Source organism: Perna viridis, chromosome 5, assembly GCF_037379345.1.
Source record: "Perna viridis isolate PV_CMFRI_1.1 ecotype Kerala chromosome 5, ASM3737934v1, whole genome shotgun sequence".
Taxonomy (NCBI): Eukaryota; Metazoa; Mollusca; class Bivalvia; order Mytilida; family Mytilidae; genus Perna; species Perna viridis.
This window is the reverse complement of record NC_142449.1, coordinates 27,163,621-27,179,573: the sequence shown is the minus strand read 5'-3', so window position 1 is coordinate 27,179,573 and position 15,953 is coordinate 27,163,621. Positions and strand designations below refer to the sequence as shown.

The 15,953-nt window shown below is 31.6% G+C and overlaps 1 protein-coding gene across 2 annotated transcripts; it reads right to left on the bottom strand.

The window, feature by feature from the left end:
• Positions 1–1,041: 1,041 nt before the first annotated feature.
• Positions 1,042–5,088, bottom strand: LOC148616898 (uncharacterized). Of its 2 annotated transcripts, none has more exons than XM_088584059.1 (2): positions 4,875–5,088; positions 1,042–1,712 (listed from the first exon to the last, which is right to left on the bottom strand). In XM_088584059.1, exon 2 carries the CDS (start codon positions 1,710–1,712, stop codon positions 1,218–1,220), a length of 495 nt encoding a protein of 164 aa, XP_088440185.1. In that variant the 5' UTR covers positions 4,875–5,088; the 3' UTR covers positions 1,042–1,217. The 2 variants fall into 2 exon arrangements, with proteins under 2 accessions (XP_088440185.1, XP_088440184.1); XM_088584058.1 differs by having other exon boundaries at positions 1,042–1,735; positions 4,875–5,084.
• Between the last annotated feature and the right edge of the window lie 10,865 nt (positions 5,089–15,953).

The following is a 15,953-nucleotide window of genomic DNA, read 5'->3' as shown; positions in this document are numbered from 1 at the left end:
TGATAGACATTACAACGGTGTTTCTAAAATTTACAGGTGTTCCATTTTGTTGGTAGGTTACATAAGGATGATTTTCATTTGTATCCCAGGTAAAGAAAATTTATGGCAGGGTCAGTAGAACGAGAAATTCCCTTTTGACTTTCGAGATTTTCTAAAGTATCGTCGATATCGGATGGTAAACCTCACGTGTTCCGAATAGACACCTACTCCAAAGGGAGATAAATGTTGACAAACTGTTGGTCCGCAAGTCGGGAATACTCGAATTCACCTCAGCCTGTATTCAGGTTGTTTTTTTTTTTAAATTATCTTGTAAATTACTCATGAGTTCCTTTAAATAAATAGCCATTTTATTCATGTTGTTCTGTACTACAACTCTCATACAATTATTTCTCGTTCTTACCTCCGAGATCGAAATATTTCCATATTTATTTTTTCTACGAGAATTTTGCACTGAACGTATTGTTTATCTGCCATCTTGTTTCTATGGATATTTTAAAATGTTCCCTATTATCTCACAATTGAAGAGCTGAAATACCATGATTTCCCGCCATATTTCTAGTTTCCTGCCAATTCAATACTATTTGTAGTAAGTCTCACACACAATCCAACAAATCAATAACTTTGTCAAAAGTGAAAGTAGGTCACGGAAAAATTTATTTCACATCAGAAAAAAACATTTCTGATGTGAAATAAATTCAACAGACCTCGCAGTTACTACCCCTTCCTTAGCCTCATACAAATACTTTCTATATTTTTATGTGATACACTAATATTGTTCATAACATTGTTGGCAGCGGGGAAATGTGTTTAAGTTTTAGTGACCTTGGGATTCGCGTGCTTTGTGTTTCTCTCTCTTTTTTTCTTTTTCGTCTGTTTTGATTTGTTTTGGTTTTTTTTATTTGGTCTTGTGATGTTTTTTGTTATGCTTTGTTTTGTTGTTTTGTTATGTTTTTTTTTTTTTGTTTTGTTTTGTTTTGTTTTGTTTTTTTTTTTTGGGGGGGGGGTTGTAAAATCAAAAGACAAAGATCTTCTACAATCACATCTTGCAATACATTAACTTCTACTATTTAAATTTGATAGGTTAACAGTAATGTATATTAGTTATCATATGCCTTATAAACTTGCGTGGTGGAAGATCAAAGATCATAGTCACTTCGCTAATTGTAAGAAAAAAAATATTCAAATATTTTCCAAATTTAAGAAGTTATTCATAAATTCTACTTTTGGATAACATTATTGTAAAATGCAGCAACCAAGATTCCTGATGTCATTCCAACCAAACCACCAAATATCGTTCCACTTCCTGTAGCAGCCCCTACACTAACGCCACCTACAGTACTAATTAAAGACAGTTGGTCTACTCGAAGTTGACCCCTATTGTGCCTCAGACGATAACATCTATCCCAGACTTTATAGTCATCGGTATCTGTCATTACAATCCCACAGGTTAGCAATGGACCTGATACAAGTCCGAGAATAACTCCACCTTTTCCCATTCGGAGCATCCTAGATTTCATTTTTGGCCAATTCTTATGTTCCTTCTTTAAATATGCGCTTACTGGAGCTATGACGAATGACCCAAGCGAACCGAATAATTGAACATTTTTTGTAGTAACATGTATGATCAGTTCTAACGTTGGATGGGGTATCTTTTCTAACTCTTCATCACTTAATCTCATGCCAACCTTGTTCTTCATCCACTCCCAACTCATCTTGAATAAATGTTAAAAAAAATCTGTAAACAAAGTTAATCGAAAACATTAAAGATTATTCTTGAATTCTAAATAGTGATGATCATGAGTATACCTACATATATTACGAAGACCCCAAAGATTTAACATTTGAGGTCAGAAATTGAATACACTTCAAAATTCGATATTTTTACAACTGCTTAAATGAATGTCATAAACTTACAGACACCAGTCATTTTTAAAGTAACAGGGAATCAGTAGTTTGATGGCATAGTCGAATTATGAGCTTGTAATACTACTTTCCTGCGTTTCTGCATTTTGAGCAGAAGTGACGTGTTCGTCATATGAACTTTAAGATATCCTGCAGCAGTTTTTCAGTAATAGAATACGTATATTGGCATATTCGCTCTTAAAATAAGTTAAATGTTCTCTAACGATGAACATGTTTTATGAAACATACATTGTATATGTTCCCGGTGTTGGTTGTAGATTTCACTTCATTTGATATTTTGCATCTCATTTTCCGTTTCAAATGTCTCAATGTTTACTCTATGCTAATGTTAACATGTTTTTATTGCATTATAGCATTACATGTAATACTTATGTCTACCAGTCCACATAAAATTCAGACACTACCTATGGTAAAGTGATTCATGGTGTAGAAAAACCAACCAAACAAACGTTGCTTTTTCAGTCTGAATATGCTATATTTTCATTTATTGATAATTATTTCTGTATTCAGATCTGTACTTTTGAGAAAATCATACATTTATGTCCCACTAAAACCAACCAAATGAAAAAAAAATCAAACTCGATACAATGTAACTCTAACAAAGTGCCAATTTCATGTACAATCAGTACAAATTTTATCTCAAAAGCGCAACCACCACATGAAAAACTGATTATGTGATCAGAAACCATTTCTGAACAAGAAATGAAATTGAATTCGGTGGGTTTTTGACATGCATGAACCACTTCCTATCTGATTTTTGTAAAGACTGGTACTTTAATCTTAGTAGAAGCTTATATTTTAAACGATATATAGCATTAATTTAAACATGAACTTCGCATATTAAAATTAAAACAGCCCTTAATTGTAATTGGATTTTTAATTGATTAAATAAAAATTCGATCTCTATCAAAATGTTACTTTTCATTCAATCGCAGACTGCAGTCCAATCCAATTCATAGTCGTTCATCTATAATATTTTTTTCGAGATGAAACAAAATTTTAACTTCGCCAATTTTATAGTGGTATACATGTACTATTGAGTTTTCTTTAAGATCATTAACAAACAATAAGACAAAACCCATGAAATTATCCCCAAAATGTCATCTTTGATTAATTCCATTTAAAAAAGTGTTATTTCTTTATTTATTTAATATGTTAATGCTGATTAGATTAAGTTCCAAGTTTACTCTCGGACCAAATTAACTTCGTACTTGTAATCAAAATAAATTATTTAGTCTATTTACATTACTTGGCTTCTATATGGAGTATTTCTTATATTTTTTTTCTCTCCAGAAATGACATTTTGAAGGAGAAAATATTTTTTACAAGGTGACTATCGTGGATTTGCCAAAGTCACAAACAGACACGCATTCCCTTATGTCGTGAGCAAATTTTCCAATTTATAATAGTATAGATGTGTAAAATGAAAAAAAAATACTTATTATAACTAACGACTGTTATTCATACAAAATGTATAAGGTGTTCAAATGAGAACCTATATTAATTACTGCTTACACTCAAAAGCAATAATCGTTTATTATTGATTGAGTATCTGTAAATAGTAACACCTGTATTGTGTTTTTATATGCACTATGATTCTGTACTCCTTTTTTTAATTACCTTGACTCTTGTCACGTCCGTCTATCAAAAAGTTCAATAACAGTATATTGTGGTATTGCTTTTATTTACATTTCTAATGTTTCTTTGGACATTTTTACACCTTGCGGTGGTTGTTTACAACGCAGTAGATGTTTTTGTTTGGCGAAATTGACGCTATTATATGTTAACAAAACGAGGATGGGGAACTATTAACAATAGTTTTGTACTAAACGTATTAGCCCACTCTCTTACGTATTTACTATTTTTGTTGTGTATAGCATTTGTTTTCAAATAACTGAAGTCGGCATGAATGTAAAATAAAAGTTTTAAAATTTAACTTTTTTTGTCAGTAAATTTGACGAAATAATCTGCTTTTATGTAGGTTAAACGAGTCATTATAATAAGAAATTATGTGTGCGTGCTGCCAAAGAGAGTATCCTAGCTTTAAATTGAGTTAAATAGATGCTATTGTATATGAGTGTCATTTACAGAGTTATTTCCCTTAATTTTGAATTCTACAGTGCATTCTATACAATTTTTATATCCTCTGAGCACGGATTATACGAAAAATCAAGTTTAATTTCTATTTGCTAAAGCATTTTAAACAAAATATCAAAAATAAAATATGTAGGCTTTCCAAGCATGTATCACATTTTGCATGATTCTTAGTTGGAATGCTAATTAAGTATTACATGTGTCAGTGTAAACGTATTCATTTTTGCGTTTGCTAATTGTTGCGGTTCTGTCTACTGAACATTTTTGCGTTTGCTAATTGTTGCGGTTCTGTCTACTGAACACTACTGAATACTACTGAACACTACTACTGAATACTAGTATATTCGAGGATATCATTTTTCGCGGTTTAAAAAATATCTGTCCACCTGCGAAAAGAGTGAAAATTAATACAACCGCTAGAATTTATACTGTAACGGTGCCCTATATCGTACCTTTTCGGAACACACTTGAAGTATTTGTAATATTTTATGACGCTTTACAATAAAGATATTCACTAAATGGAAAAATGACATCTATTTTTCTGTTTATGAACATATTTATTTTGCTGACAAAGTTTTTTTTAAAATAAAACATATTACGATCAAATCAATACTCATTTGAATTATGATTTAAATGTGATTCGAAATTAATTTTAAGAAAAGAAAATCAATCGCAGTAGGTAGTAGGGCGTGAAAACTAAACTTTTGAATATTAACTTTTGTACTGGCCACGTTAATAATCCGGAATAATTTTTTTTTTTTTTTTTAATAATTAAGAAAGCAATATGTAGATAACGGTCCCTTACATTCTTAAATAATATAATACAAAAAAATGCCTTAAAATTTTAAAATACTTACCTCAAAACTTTTAATTCGAACTAAACGCGAGCGTCAGATGTCTACACCTTTCAAACTGGTATATATCCGTGTTCTTTCAATTGGCAAAGAATTAACAGGATTCAGTTTATTATTTGGAAATTTAAAAAACATACTTTGAGCAGTATAAATCGTCCACTAAAAAGCCCTATGAAATTCACCGAATAAAACTGCTTGTTAAAGTGGGCACAATTAAATCCCATAATGATAACTTTACTCAGACTCAGTTGGAATGAACTATTATAAAATCCAATGAATACTATAGACAACAATTGCATAGTCCCTTTCGTCTTATTTTTTCAATTCAATATCACCTGCGCTGAAATTGTAACGTTTGTCTATTAATCTCATTTTATTCATTTCAATTTTACCAAATTGAAAATTTTTAAAACGTTCTCATAATGCAAACACATAAAAATAAACAAATGCTGTTAAAATTGAAGTGAAAAAAAATAATTTTGTAAATTATATTTAAGATTTTCAGATATATAGAAAATGAAAACATTTTGTTTTGTATTTCTTTTTGTTTGTTATTTTTGTTTGTTTTTGTTTTGTTTTGTTTTTTGTTTTGTTTTGTTTTGTTTTGTTTTTGGTTTTTTTTGCCAGACCAAAAGTATACCATCTTCAGTATATTAATTAACTTTTTTGTTTGTAATTCGTTTCCATGATTACTAACGGTTTTTTTTTAATACTCAATTATTTTTATAGCGTTAATTTATAAACAGGGAGGGACACAATGCTCGATGACCAATTCATCTGACGTCTAATATAGCGTAAATTTTGATATGCTATACACGTGTTTCAAGGAGTAACCTCTCATCATCAGCATTAAAATCAAATATGTAGGAAGATCATAATCAAAATATTAGTTGTATACAAAAAGTACTCAAAACCAAAACTATCAAAAGAGGAAGCAAAACCATAATCGAGAGGATCTACCATATGCAATGCAAGGAATGAAGCCTCAGTGTTTAACGTATTTTTAAATTTGGAATACTGCAAGATTTCATAAAAAGGGTAGATAAAATATGATATAATTCGGGGTCAGACAAGTTTGACTACTAGGTTGGTGAATACCATCGGGGACCTGAGGTCCACCAGCAGCGGTATCGACCTTGTGGTTTAAAATACAAAAAAAAAAAAAAAAACAGTTTTATATATTGAAAATTTCGATATGATGTGCACGTGTTTCAATACTGGAACAGGATGTACTTTGCAGGTCACAGGGTAAATGGTTCAAAAGTACTTTTTTAAAAAGTTACATATTGATATGGTCGGAACGAGGCTGATATTGTTAATTTTGGAAGAAAACATGAATTGCCAGATATGACTACTTGTCAAACAGTAATTTTGTTTTTAAGCATATGAGTTTTTATTCATTATTGATACATGTATACTGACAATCGTTTACAAGTGTTACTTTTTAAAAAGTACTTTTGAACCATTCACCTGTGATCCACAAAGTACATCCTGTTATTATTATATTTTTCTATTTGTTTTGACTATCATGAATCTATGTTTCGAAACCGGATCCAGGGTTTTTGGTTATGTCCTAATTAATTGTATTTGTTGACTTTTACAGCTCTTGGTGTGGTTAACTTTTCATTCTATGGTACAAGTGGATTTTGAAAGAAAAAATGGGAAAATTGGTACAAAAGTATTTGGTTAATTGACAATTTTCATAATTTCATTTGAAAACAATTTATAATATTTTGAATGATAAATGATTAAACTATAAATTTAGTATATAAATGAGTAATGTAACTATGATTCAATCGCGAACTGAGACTATTTGTTGGAATTTGGATTTTTTTATAGTAAATTGGGTACAACATGTAGGCATATGGTAAAATTTTAATATGTGTTATCTATTGTGACTTAATGATGCACAAAGGTTAATATTAATTGGGAAAGCGGAATGGATAACGGTTGGTTATGAAACGGGGTTTGTGCAACGCAGCAAATGGCCAATTCTTTTTTTAAGTTTTTACCCATCGAAGTGGCTTGCATAAGTGTATGCTGCTGGCATCACTCCTAAAAATTCTGATTTCAATATAAACTAATTGCAAATTCTACTGAGACCATTGCAGAGTACACAGGAAACGCCTTTCCCCTTGTGTATACCATTTAGTTGATTTGATATCAAAACGCATGAAATGAGGTCAGGGCATATCAATAGTTGCCAGTGAATATTACCAGAATATTTCGTTTCTTTAAATCATAAATATGATAAGTATGGCTTAGCTTTAATATGAACGCACCTACGTGAATGAAGTTATATTAGATACTAAACAAAAAGGACAGTAACGCTACATTGGTTTAATTATTGAAAAATTACCTATATTCTATCATTTTAAGATTAATTTAGTGAACTGAATGATTAATATATCAAAATTATGCCATTTTGTGATTTCAAACAAAAAAGCAATTTTTTACCCGACATTATTTTGTCTGTTAGATGATTATTTTTGTCCAATGCTATTGTTACCAAGAGGTTACATTAATAAAATGAAAAGTTACGCTTAGGTCAATGGCCTATCCACGTAAAAATGAGCGAGAACTAGCCATTTGTGATGTTGGAAGCAGAAAATACTAAAAAAAAAAAAAGGTAACAAACTTTTCAGTATCTCAGGAAAGACAATTGCAACACTTTAAGTCATGTCCCAGGGAATGATCAATCCCATACTGGTAGGTCAAGGGAAAATCAGTTTTATCTCCGGAATTTGTTTGATAGAGCGTCACAGCACGATAAATTAACGTAAAAAGCAGTCCGTAATCACGTCAGCTGTTAAGGGAACCTATCATTAAACAAGGGACTTCCACAATTTCGATTATGAATCGGTTAAGTCCTTTTCTTGGCTTATATATCTGAATCATGTATCAACTGCCTTGTGTTTTATAGTTTTATGTAGGAAATCTGTATTGAATAGCTTGTGCTTAATATTGTGTATCCGGTACCTAACATGCTGTCTTAAAATGCACTTAAATGCTACTTTTGAAACTGTTAACCTCCTTACCTACAGCTGTCTTAAAAGACTTTCTGTCAGACCACGACACTTGTTGTTCTGCTATTCCCGTAGGGGTATCAATGGAATTCGGATCCTGAAACCCTCAATGCTGATGAATTATTATCGGATATTATAGCATGATCTGCAAGCTCTTTCACATATTCAGTTGGAATTCTGAGAATTGCACATCGATCTTAAAAGAATGGAACACCTAGGTACAAATACGAAATACCTGGTAGAGATTCTCAATATTTTGCAAAAACTATTCCAATTCATCTTTTAAATATACCGAGGGAGATATCATCAGAATGTTTGAATTTTTATATTTTTTGTGTTGTAGATGTGTTTTTTTCAAACGATGATCGGCATTCAAGTGGGAACAAATTGTACTTCACTACTTGCTGACCCATTCCTTCATTTTTATATCGCTGACTTTGTTGCTGATCTGATCTAACAAAAGTTAGATCCTTCGAAGATATTTTGTCTTTTATCAATCCTAGATTTTTGTTTTGTTATTTTAGATTGTATCTAACCAAAAATTTTAATAAGGACACTACAAATATCATGAAGTCAGTCTCATATCTTGACCTACACTTAGAGATCGATGGAAAGCGAAAGCACATGACCAAACTATATAACAAATGCGATAATTTTGCGTTCTGTACCGCCAACTTTTCATTCATCTTTACTTCTCATGAAGCTTTTATATCACTGTTAACTCTTGCATTATCATAGAGCTTGTAGTAACTTCGCGGACTTTTTGTCACGTACCAGACTTCTTACAATGGAGCTGCTGGAACGAGTTGTTCAAAGATGAATGTTATCAGTAAATAATAACAATAATAATAATAATAATAATAATAATAATAATAATAAAACTTCATTTTTAGAGAGTAACACAGTTAGTGTACAAGAACTAATCTTCCCTGAGGCCCTCATGCAACACAAATGGAGTCAGAAATTATATACACATAAGTCTGTTTACAAACATGACAAAATAGTACTAGAAAAAACCAAACAAACAAACAAAACAAAAGTAACTAATACAAATATGTATTATTGTTATAAAATACAAAGACATAGCTGTTTTGGTTAATATACAAATCACTTGTCACTCAAATACTGCTTTAAAGCAATTTGTCTTTGAAATATTTCATAATGTACTGGGTAATTCATTCCATAATATTGAGCCGGAATATGCAAAAGATTTTCTGTAAATATCAATTTTGGGTTTTGGGACTATAATTATTTCGGTTTTTTTACTTCTGATTAAGTAAGTGTGATTTGTAGAAACATAGCTGAACTTGTCTATAAGATATTTTGGAGCTAGACCTTTAACTACTTTATGCATAAGCTTAATACTTATGATATTTAATCCTATAGTCAACATTCATGATACCAAGTTGTCTGAATAATGGGGCAGAGGGTGACATATGGTCAGCATCTAGTATCAATCTAGCTGCTCTCTTCTGTAGTTTCAGTATTCTATTCAAATTCACATTACTACATCCACCCCATACAATACAACAGTGATCTATCAGAGGTAGTATATAACCATTATAGAAAGTTGTCCTTGCTTTTATACTAAGGGACGTTACAGTTGATGAGCAAATCGTCGGGTTGCCTATTTGCTTTCATTACTATACGTGTTATTTCGGCTGTTTTATGTTCTCTGCGATTTTTTTTTATTATAAGGTCATTGTACTTGGATTTTACGTATTCTTTTGATTACCTTTTGAACCCTAGCGCCCTCGGATTTTTCTTAAACGTTACCTTGAGTTATTTTTATTCTGGATCCTTTATCATACATATTCTGAAGATTGTTGTGAATCTTTTAAATGTCTTGTGTTATTTATTGGGAATCTTCTAAATATTTTGTTAATTTATCGCTGAAATGAATATTTTGTCCTTTCTGTCACAAAGTTTTTAACCAAACAAACTTTTGTTAATTTTGTGATGTTTGTACTGTAATCGTTGTTTTGTATAGTTTGAATCCTTAACCGATTCTCTACCGTTTTGTATTATCAATCAAACACCGTGTAACACTGTGTAACATATAATTTCTGTACTGAGTACTTTGTGTTGAAAATTTTGATTACATACCACATATTTTGTGTTATACATTGTGAATCTTGCACCGTGTACAATGGTCATATAAATAATGTACCATATACCGAATACATTAGCTTGTGATATCTTTCGTGAATCCTGTATCGTATACCCTGCATTATATATTGTAAACACTGTTCTGAATACCTTTTCTTATTAATTTATAATCCTCTACCTGATACCATTTGTTATAAATTGTTAATAATCTACCTGATACCTTGTGTAATTCTATTTGAATCCTGTGCTTGTGTAATAAATTGTAAATTTGATACCTAATGTTACCTCGTGTTATGCATTGTGAATCGTGTTACCAACAATTCCATCTGTTATTATTTGTCTATCATGTACCTTAAACATTGTGTTACTGTACATCTTGTACTTTATAATGCCCTCTGTTATATATTATAAATTCCGTAACAAATATTCCATGTTATATTTTGTAAATCCTATACATAATGGACTGTGTAATACATTGTGATTCCTGTACATGATGCCTTGTGTCATATATTGTGAATCCTGAACCTGATACACCGTGTTATATATATTGTAAATCCTGTATATCATGCCTAGTGTTATATATTGTGAATCTTGTACCTGATACACCGTGTTATATATTGTGAATCCTTTACATGATGCACTGTATGTTCTATATTGTGAATCCTGTACCTATTACACCGTGCTATATATTGTGAATCTTGTACCTTATGCCTTGTGTTATATATTGTGAATCCTGTACCTTATGCCTTATGTTATACATTCTGAATCCTGAACCTGATACACTGTGTTATATATTGTGAATCCTGTTGGTAATACACTGTGTCATATATTTTGAACCCTGTACCTGATGCACCTTGTTATATATAATGAAACCTGTACCTAATACACCGTGTTATATATTGTGAATCTGGTACCTTATGCCTTGCTTTATACATTGTGAATTCTGTACCTGATACACCGTTTTATATATTGAGAATCCTCTACCCAATGCACTGTGTTATATATTGTGAATCCTGTATATAGTTCCTTGTGTTATAAATTGTGAATCCTGTATATAATGTCTTGTGTTCTATATTGTGAATCCTGTCCCTGATACACCGTGATATATATACTGAATCCTGTACCTAATACACTGTGTTATACATTGGTAATCCTGTACCTTTTGCACTGTCTTATATATTATGAATCATGTATCTGACGCACCGTTTTATATATTGTGATTCTTGTACCCAATGCACTGTTATTAATTGTGAATCCTGTATATATTACTTGTGTTATATATTGTGAATCCTGTATATAATTACTTGTGTTATATATTGTGAATCCTGTATATAATGCCTTCTGTTATATATAGTGAATCCTGTAACTGATACACCGTGTGATATATACTGAATTCTTTACCTCATGCCTTATGTTATATATACTGAATCCGGTGCCTAATGAACTGTGTGTTATATATTGGTAATCCTGTACCTTTTCCACTGTTATATATTGTAAATCCTGTATATAATACCTTGTGTTATATATTGTGAATCTTGTATATGATACACCGTGTTATATATTGTGAAACATGTACCTCACAGACTGTGTTATATATACTGAATCCTGTATCTAATACACTGTGTTATATATTGGTAATCCTGTACCTTTTGCACTGTCTTGTATATTGTGGATCATGTACCTGATACACCGTTTTATATATTGTGAATCCTGTACCTGATAGTACTTGATACACCGTTTTATATATATTGTGAATTCTGTATGTAATGCTTGTGCTATTTATTGTGAATTCTGTACCTGATACACCGTGTCATATATTGTGAATTCTGTACCTTATGCCTTATGTTATAAATACTGAATCCTGTACCTAATACACCGTGTTATATATTGGTAATACTGTACTTTTTGCACTGTCTGATATATTATGAATCATGTACCTTATACACAGCTTTATATATTGTGAATCCTGTACCCAATGCACTGTTTTATATATTGTGAATCCTGTATATAATTCCTTGTGTTATACATTGTGAATCCTGTACCTGATACACCGTGTTCTATATTGTGAATCCTGTACATGATGCACCATGTTACATATTGTGAGTCTTGTACATTATGCCTTGTATTATATATTGTGAATCTTGTACCTGATGCACCGTGATATATATACTGAATCCTGTACCTAATACACTGTGTTATATATTGGTAATCCTGTACCTCTTGCACTGTCTTATATATTATGAATCATGTACCTGATACACCGTTTTATATGTTGTGAATCCTGTACCTAATGCCTTGTTTTAATGTATTATGATTCCTGTACCCAATGCAATGTAATATATTTTGAATCCTGTATATAATTCCTTGTCTTATATATTGTGAAGCCTGTACCTATACCTTATGTTATACATTCTGAATCCTGTACCTGATACACTGTGTTATATATTGTGAATATTGTTGGTAATACACTGTGTCATATATTCTGAAACCTGTTCCTGATGCACCATGTTATATATTATGAAGCCTGTACCTAATACACCGTGTTATATATTGTGAATCCGGTACCTTATGTCTTGCGTTATACATTGTGAATCCTATACCCGATACACCGTGTTATATGTTGTGAATTTTGTACCTGATACACTGTGTTATATATTGTGAAACCTGTATATAATGCCTTGTGTTAGTTATTGTGAATCCTATATATAATGCCTTGTGTTATATATTGTGAATCCCGTACCTGGTACACCGTTTTATATATTGTGAATCCTGTACATGATGCACCGTGTTACATATTGTGAGTCTTGTACCTTATGCCTTGTGTTATATATTGTGAATCCTGCACCTTTTACACTGTGTTATATATTGTGTATCCTGTATATAATGCCTTGTGTTATATATTGTGAATCCTGTATCTGATACACCGTGTTATATATTTTGAATCATGTATATAATGCCTTGTTTTATATATTGTGAATCCTGTACCTGATACACCGTGTTATAAATTATGAATCCTGTACCTGATACACTGTGTTGTATATTGTGAATCATGTTGGTAATACAGTGTTATATATTGTGAATCCTGTACATGATGCACCGTGTGTTATATATTGTGAATCCTATACCTAATACACCGTGTTATTTATTGTTAATCTGGTACCTTATTCCTTGCGTTATATATTGTGAATCCTGTACCTCATACATCGTGTTATATATTATGAATTCTGTATATAATACCCTGTGTTGTATATTATGAATCCTGTACATGATACACCGTGTTATATATTGTGAATCATATACCTCATAGACTGTGTTATATATTGTAAATCCTGTACCTTATCCCTTATGTTATATATACTGAATCCTGTACCTTATACACTGTGTAATATATTGTGAATCCTGTTGGTAATGCACTGTGTCATATATTTTGATTCCTGTACCTCATGCACCGTGTTATAAATTTTGAATCCTGTACCTAATACAGCGTATTATATATTGTGAATCCGGTACCTTATGCCTTCCCTTATACATTGTGAATCCTGTACCTGATACACCGTGTGATATATTGTGAATCCTGTTCCTAATGTACCATCTTATATATTGTGAATCATGTACCTCATGCCTTGCGTTATATATTGTGAATCCTGAACCTGATACACCGTGTTATGTATATTGTGAATCCTGTATATCATGGCTTGTGTTATATATTGTGAATCCTGTACCTGAAACACCGTGTTATATATTGTGAGTCCTTTACATGATGCACTGTTTGGTCCATATTGTGAATCCTGTACCTAATATACCATGTCATATATTGTGAATTCTGTACCTTATGCCTTGTGTGATATATTGTAAATCCTGTTGGTAATACACTGTGTCATATATTTTGAACCCTGTACCTGATGCACCGTGTTATATATTATGAAACCTGTACCTTAAATACCGTGTTATATATTGTGAATCCAGTACCTGATACACTGTGTTATATATTGTAAATACTTAATATAATGCTTTGTATTAGTTATTGTGAATCCTTTATACAATGCCTTGTGGTATATATTGTGAATCATGTCTCTGATAGACCGTTTTATATTTTGTGAATTCTGTATATAATGCCTGGATTTATATATTTTGAATCATGTACCAAATGCACTGTGTTACATATTGTGAATCCTGTATATATATTCCTTGTGTTATATATTGTGAATCCTGTACCTGATACACCCTGTTATATATACTGAATCCAGTACCTTATGCCTTATGTTATATATACTGAATCCTGTACCTAATACATTGTGTTATATATTGGTAATCCTGCACCTTTTGCACTGTCTTATTTATTGTGGATCATGTACCTGATACACCGTTTTATATATTGTGAAGCCTGTACCTGTTAGTACTTGATACACCGTTTTATATATTGTAAATCCTGTATATAATGCCTTGTGCTATTTATTGTGAATTCTGTACCTGATACACCGTGTTATATATTGTGAATTCTGTACCTTATGCCTTGTGTTATAAATACTGAATCCTGAACTTAATACACTGTGTTATATATATTGGTAATACTGTACCTTTTGCACTGTCTGATATATTATGAATCATGTACCTTATACACCGTTTTATATATTATGAATCCTGTACCCAATGCACTGTTTTATATATTGTGAATCCTGTATATAATTCCTTGTGTTATACATTGTGAATCCTGAACCTGATACACCGTGTTCTATATTGTGAATCCTGTACATGATGCACCATGTTACTTATTGTGAGTCTTGTACCTCATGCCTTGTGTTATATATTGTGAATCTTGTACCTGATGTACCGTGATATATATACTGAATCCTGTACCTAATACCCTGTGTTATATATTGGTAATCCTGTACCTCTTGCACTGTCTTATATATTATGAATCATGTACCTGATACACCGTTTTATATATTGTGAATCCTGTACCTAATGCCTTGTTTTAATGTATTGTGATTCCTGTACCCAATGCAATGTAATATATTTTGAATCCTGTATGTAATTCCTTGTATTATATATTGTGAAGCCTGTACCTATGCCTTGTCTTATACATTCTGAATCCTGTACCTGATACACTGTGTTATATATTGTGAATCCTGTTGGTAATACACTGTGTCATATATTCTGAAACCTGTTCCTGATGCACCATGTTATATATTATGAAGCCTGTACCTAATACACCGTGTTATATATTGTGAATCCGGTACCTTATGTCTTGCGTTATACATTGTGAATCCTGTACCTGATACACCGTGTTATATATTGTGATTTCTGTACCTGATACACTGTGTTATATATTGTGAAACCTGTATATAATGCCTTGTGTTAGTTATTGTGAATCCTATATATAATGCCCTGTGTTATATCTTGTGAATCCCGTACCTGATACACCGTTTTATATATTGTGAATCCTATATCTGATTCCTTGTTTTAATATAATATGAATCATGTACCCAATGCACTGTGTTACATATTTTGAATCCTGTATATATATTCCTTGTGTTAGTTATTGTGAATCCTGTACCTTTTGCTTTCTGTTATATATTGTGAATCCAGTATATAATGTCTTCTGTTATATATTGTGAATCCTGTACCTGAGAAACCGTGATATAAATACTGCATCCTGTACCTAATACACTGTGTTATATATTGGTAATCCTGTACCTTTTTGGACTGTCTTATATATTATGAATCATGTACCTGATGCCTTGTTTTAACATATTGTGATTCCTGTACACAATGAATCCTGTATATAATTCCTTGTGTTATATATTGCGAATCCTGCATATAATGCCTTCTGTTATATATAGTGAATACTGTACCTTATGCATTATGTTATATATACTGAATCCTGTACTTAATACACTGTGTGATATAGTGGTAATCCTGTATCTTTTGCACTGTCTTATATATT

Coding starts and splice junctions, on each gene's coding strand:
- LOC148616898 (XM_088584059.1), bottom strand. CDS start 1,712: ATGAGTTGGGAGTGGATGAAGAACAAGGTTGGCATGAGATTAAGTGAT.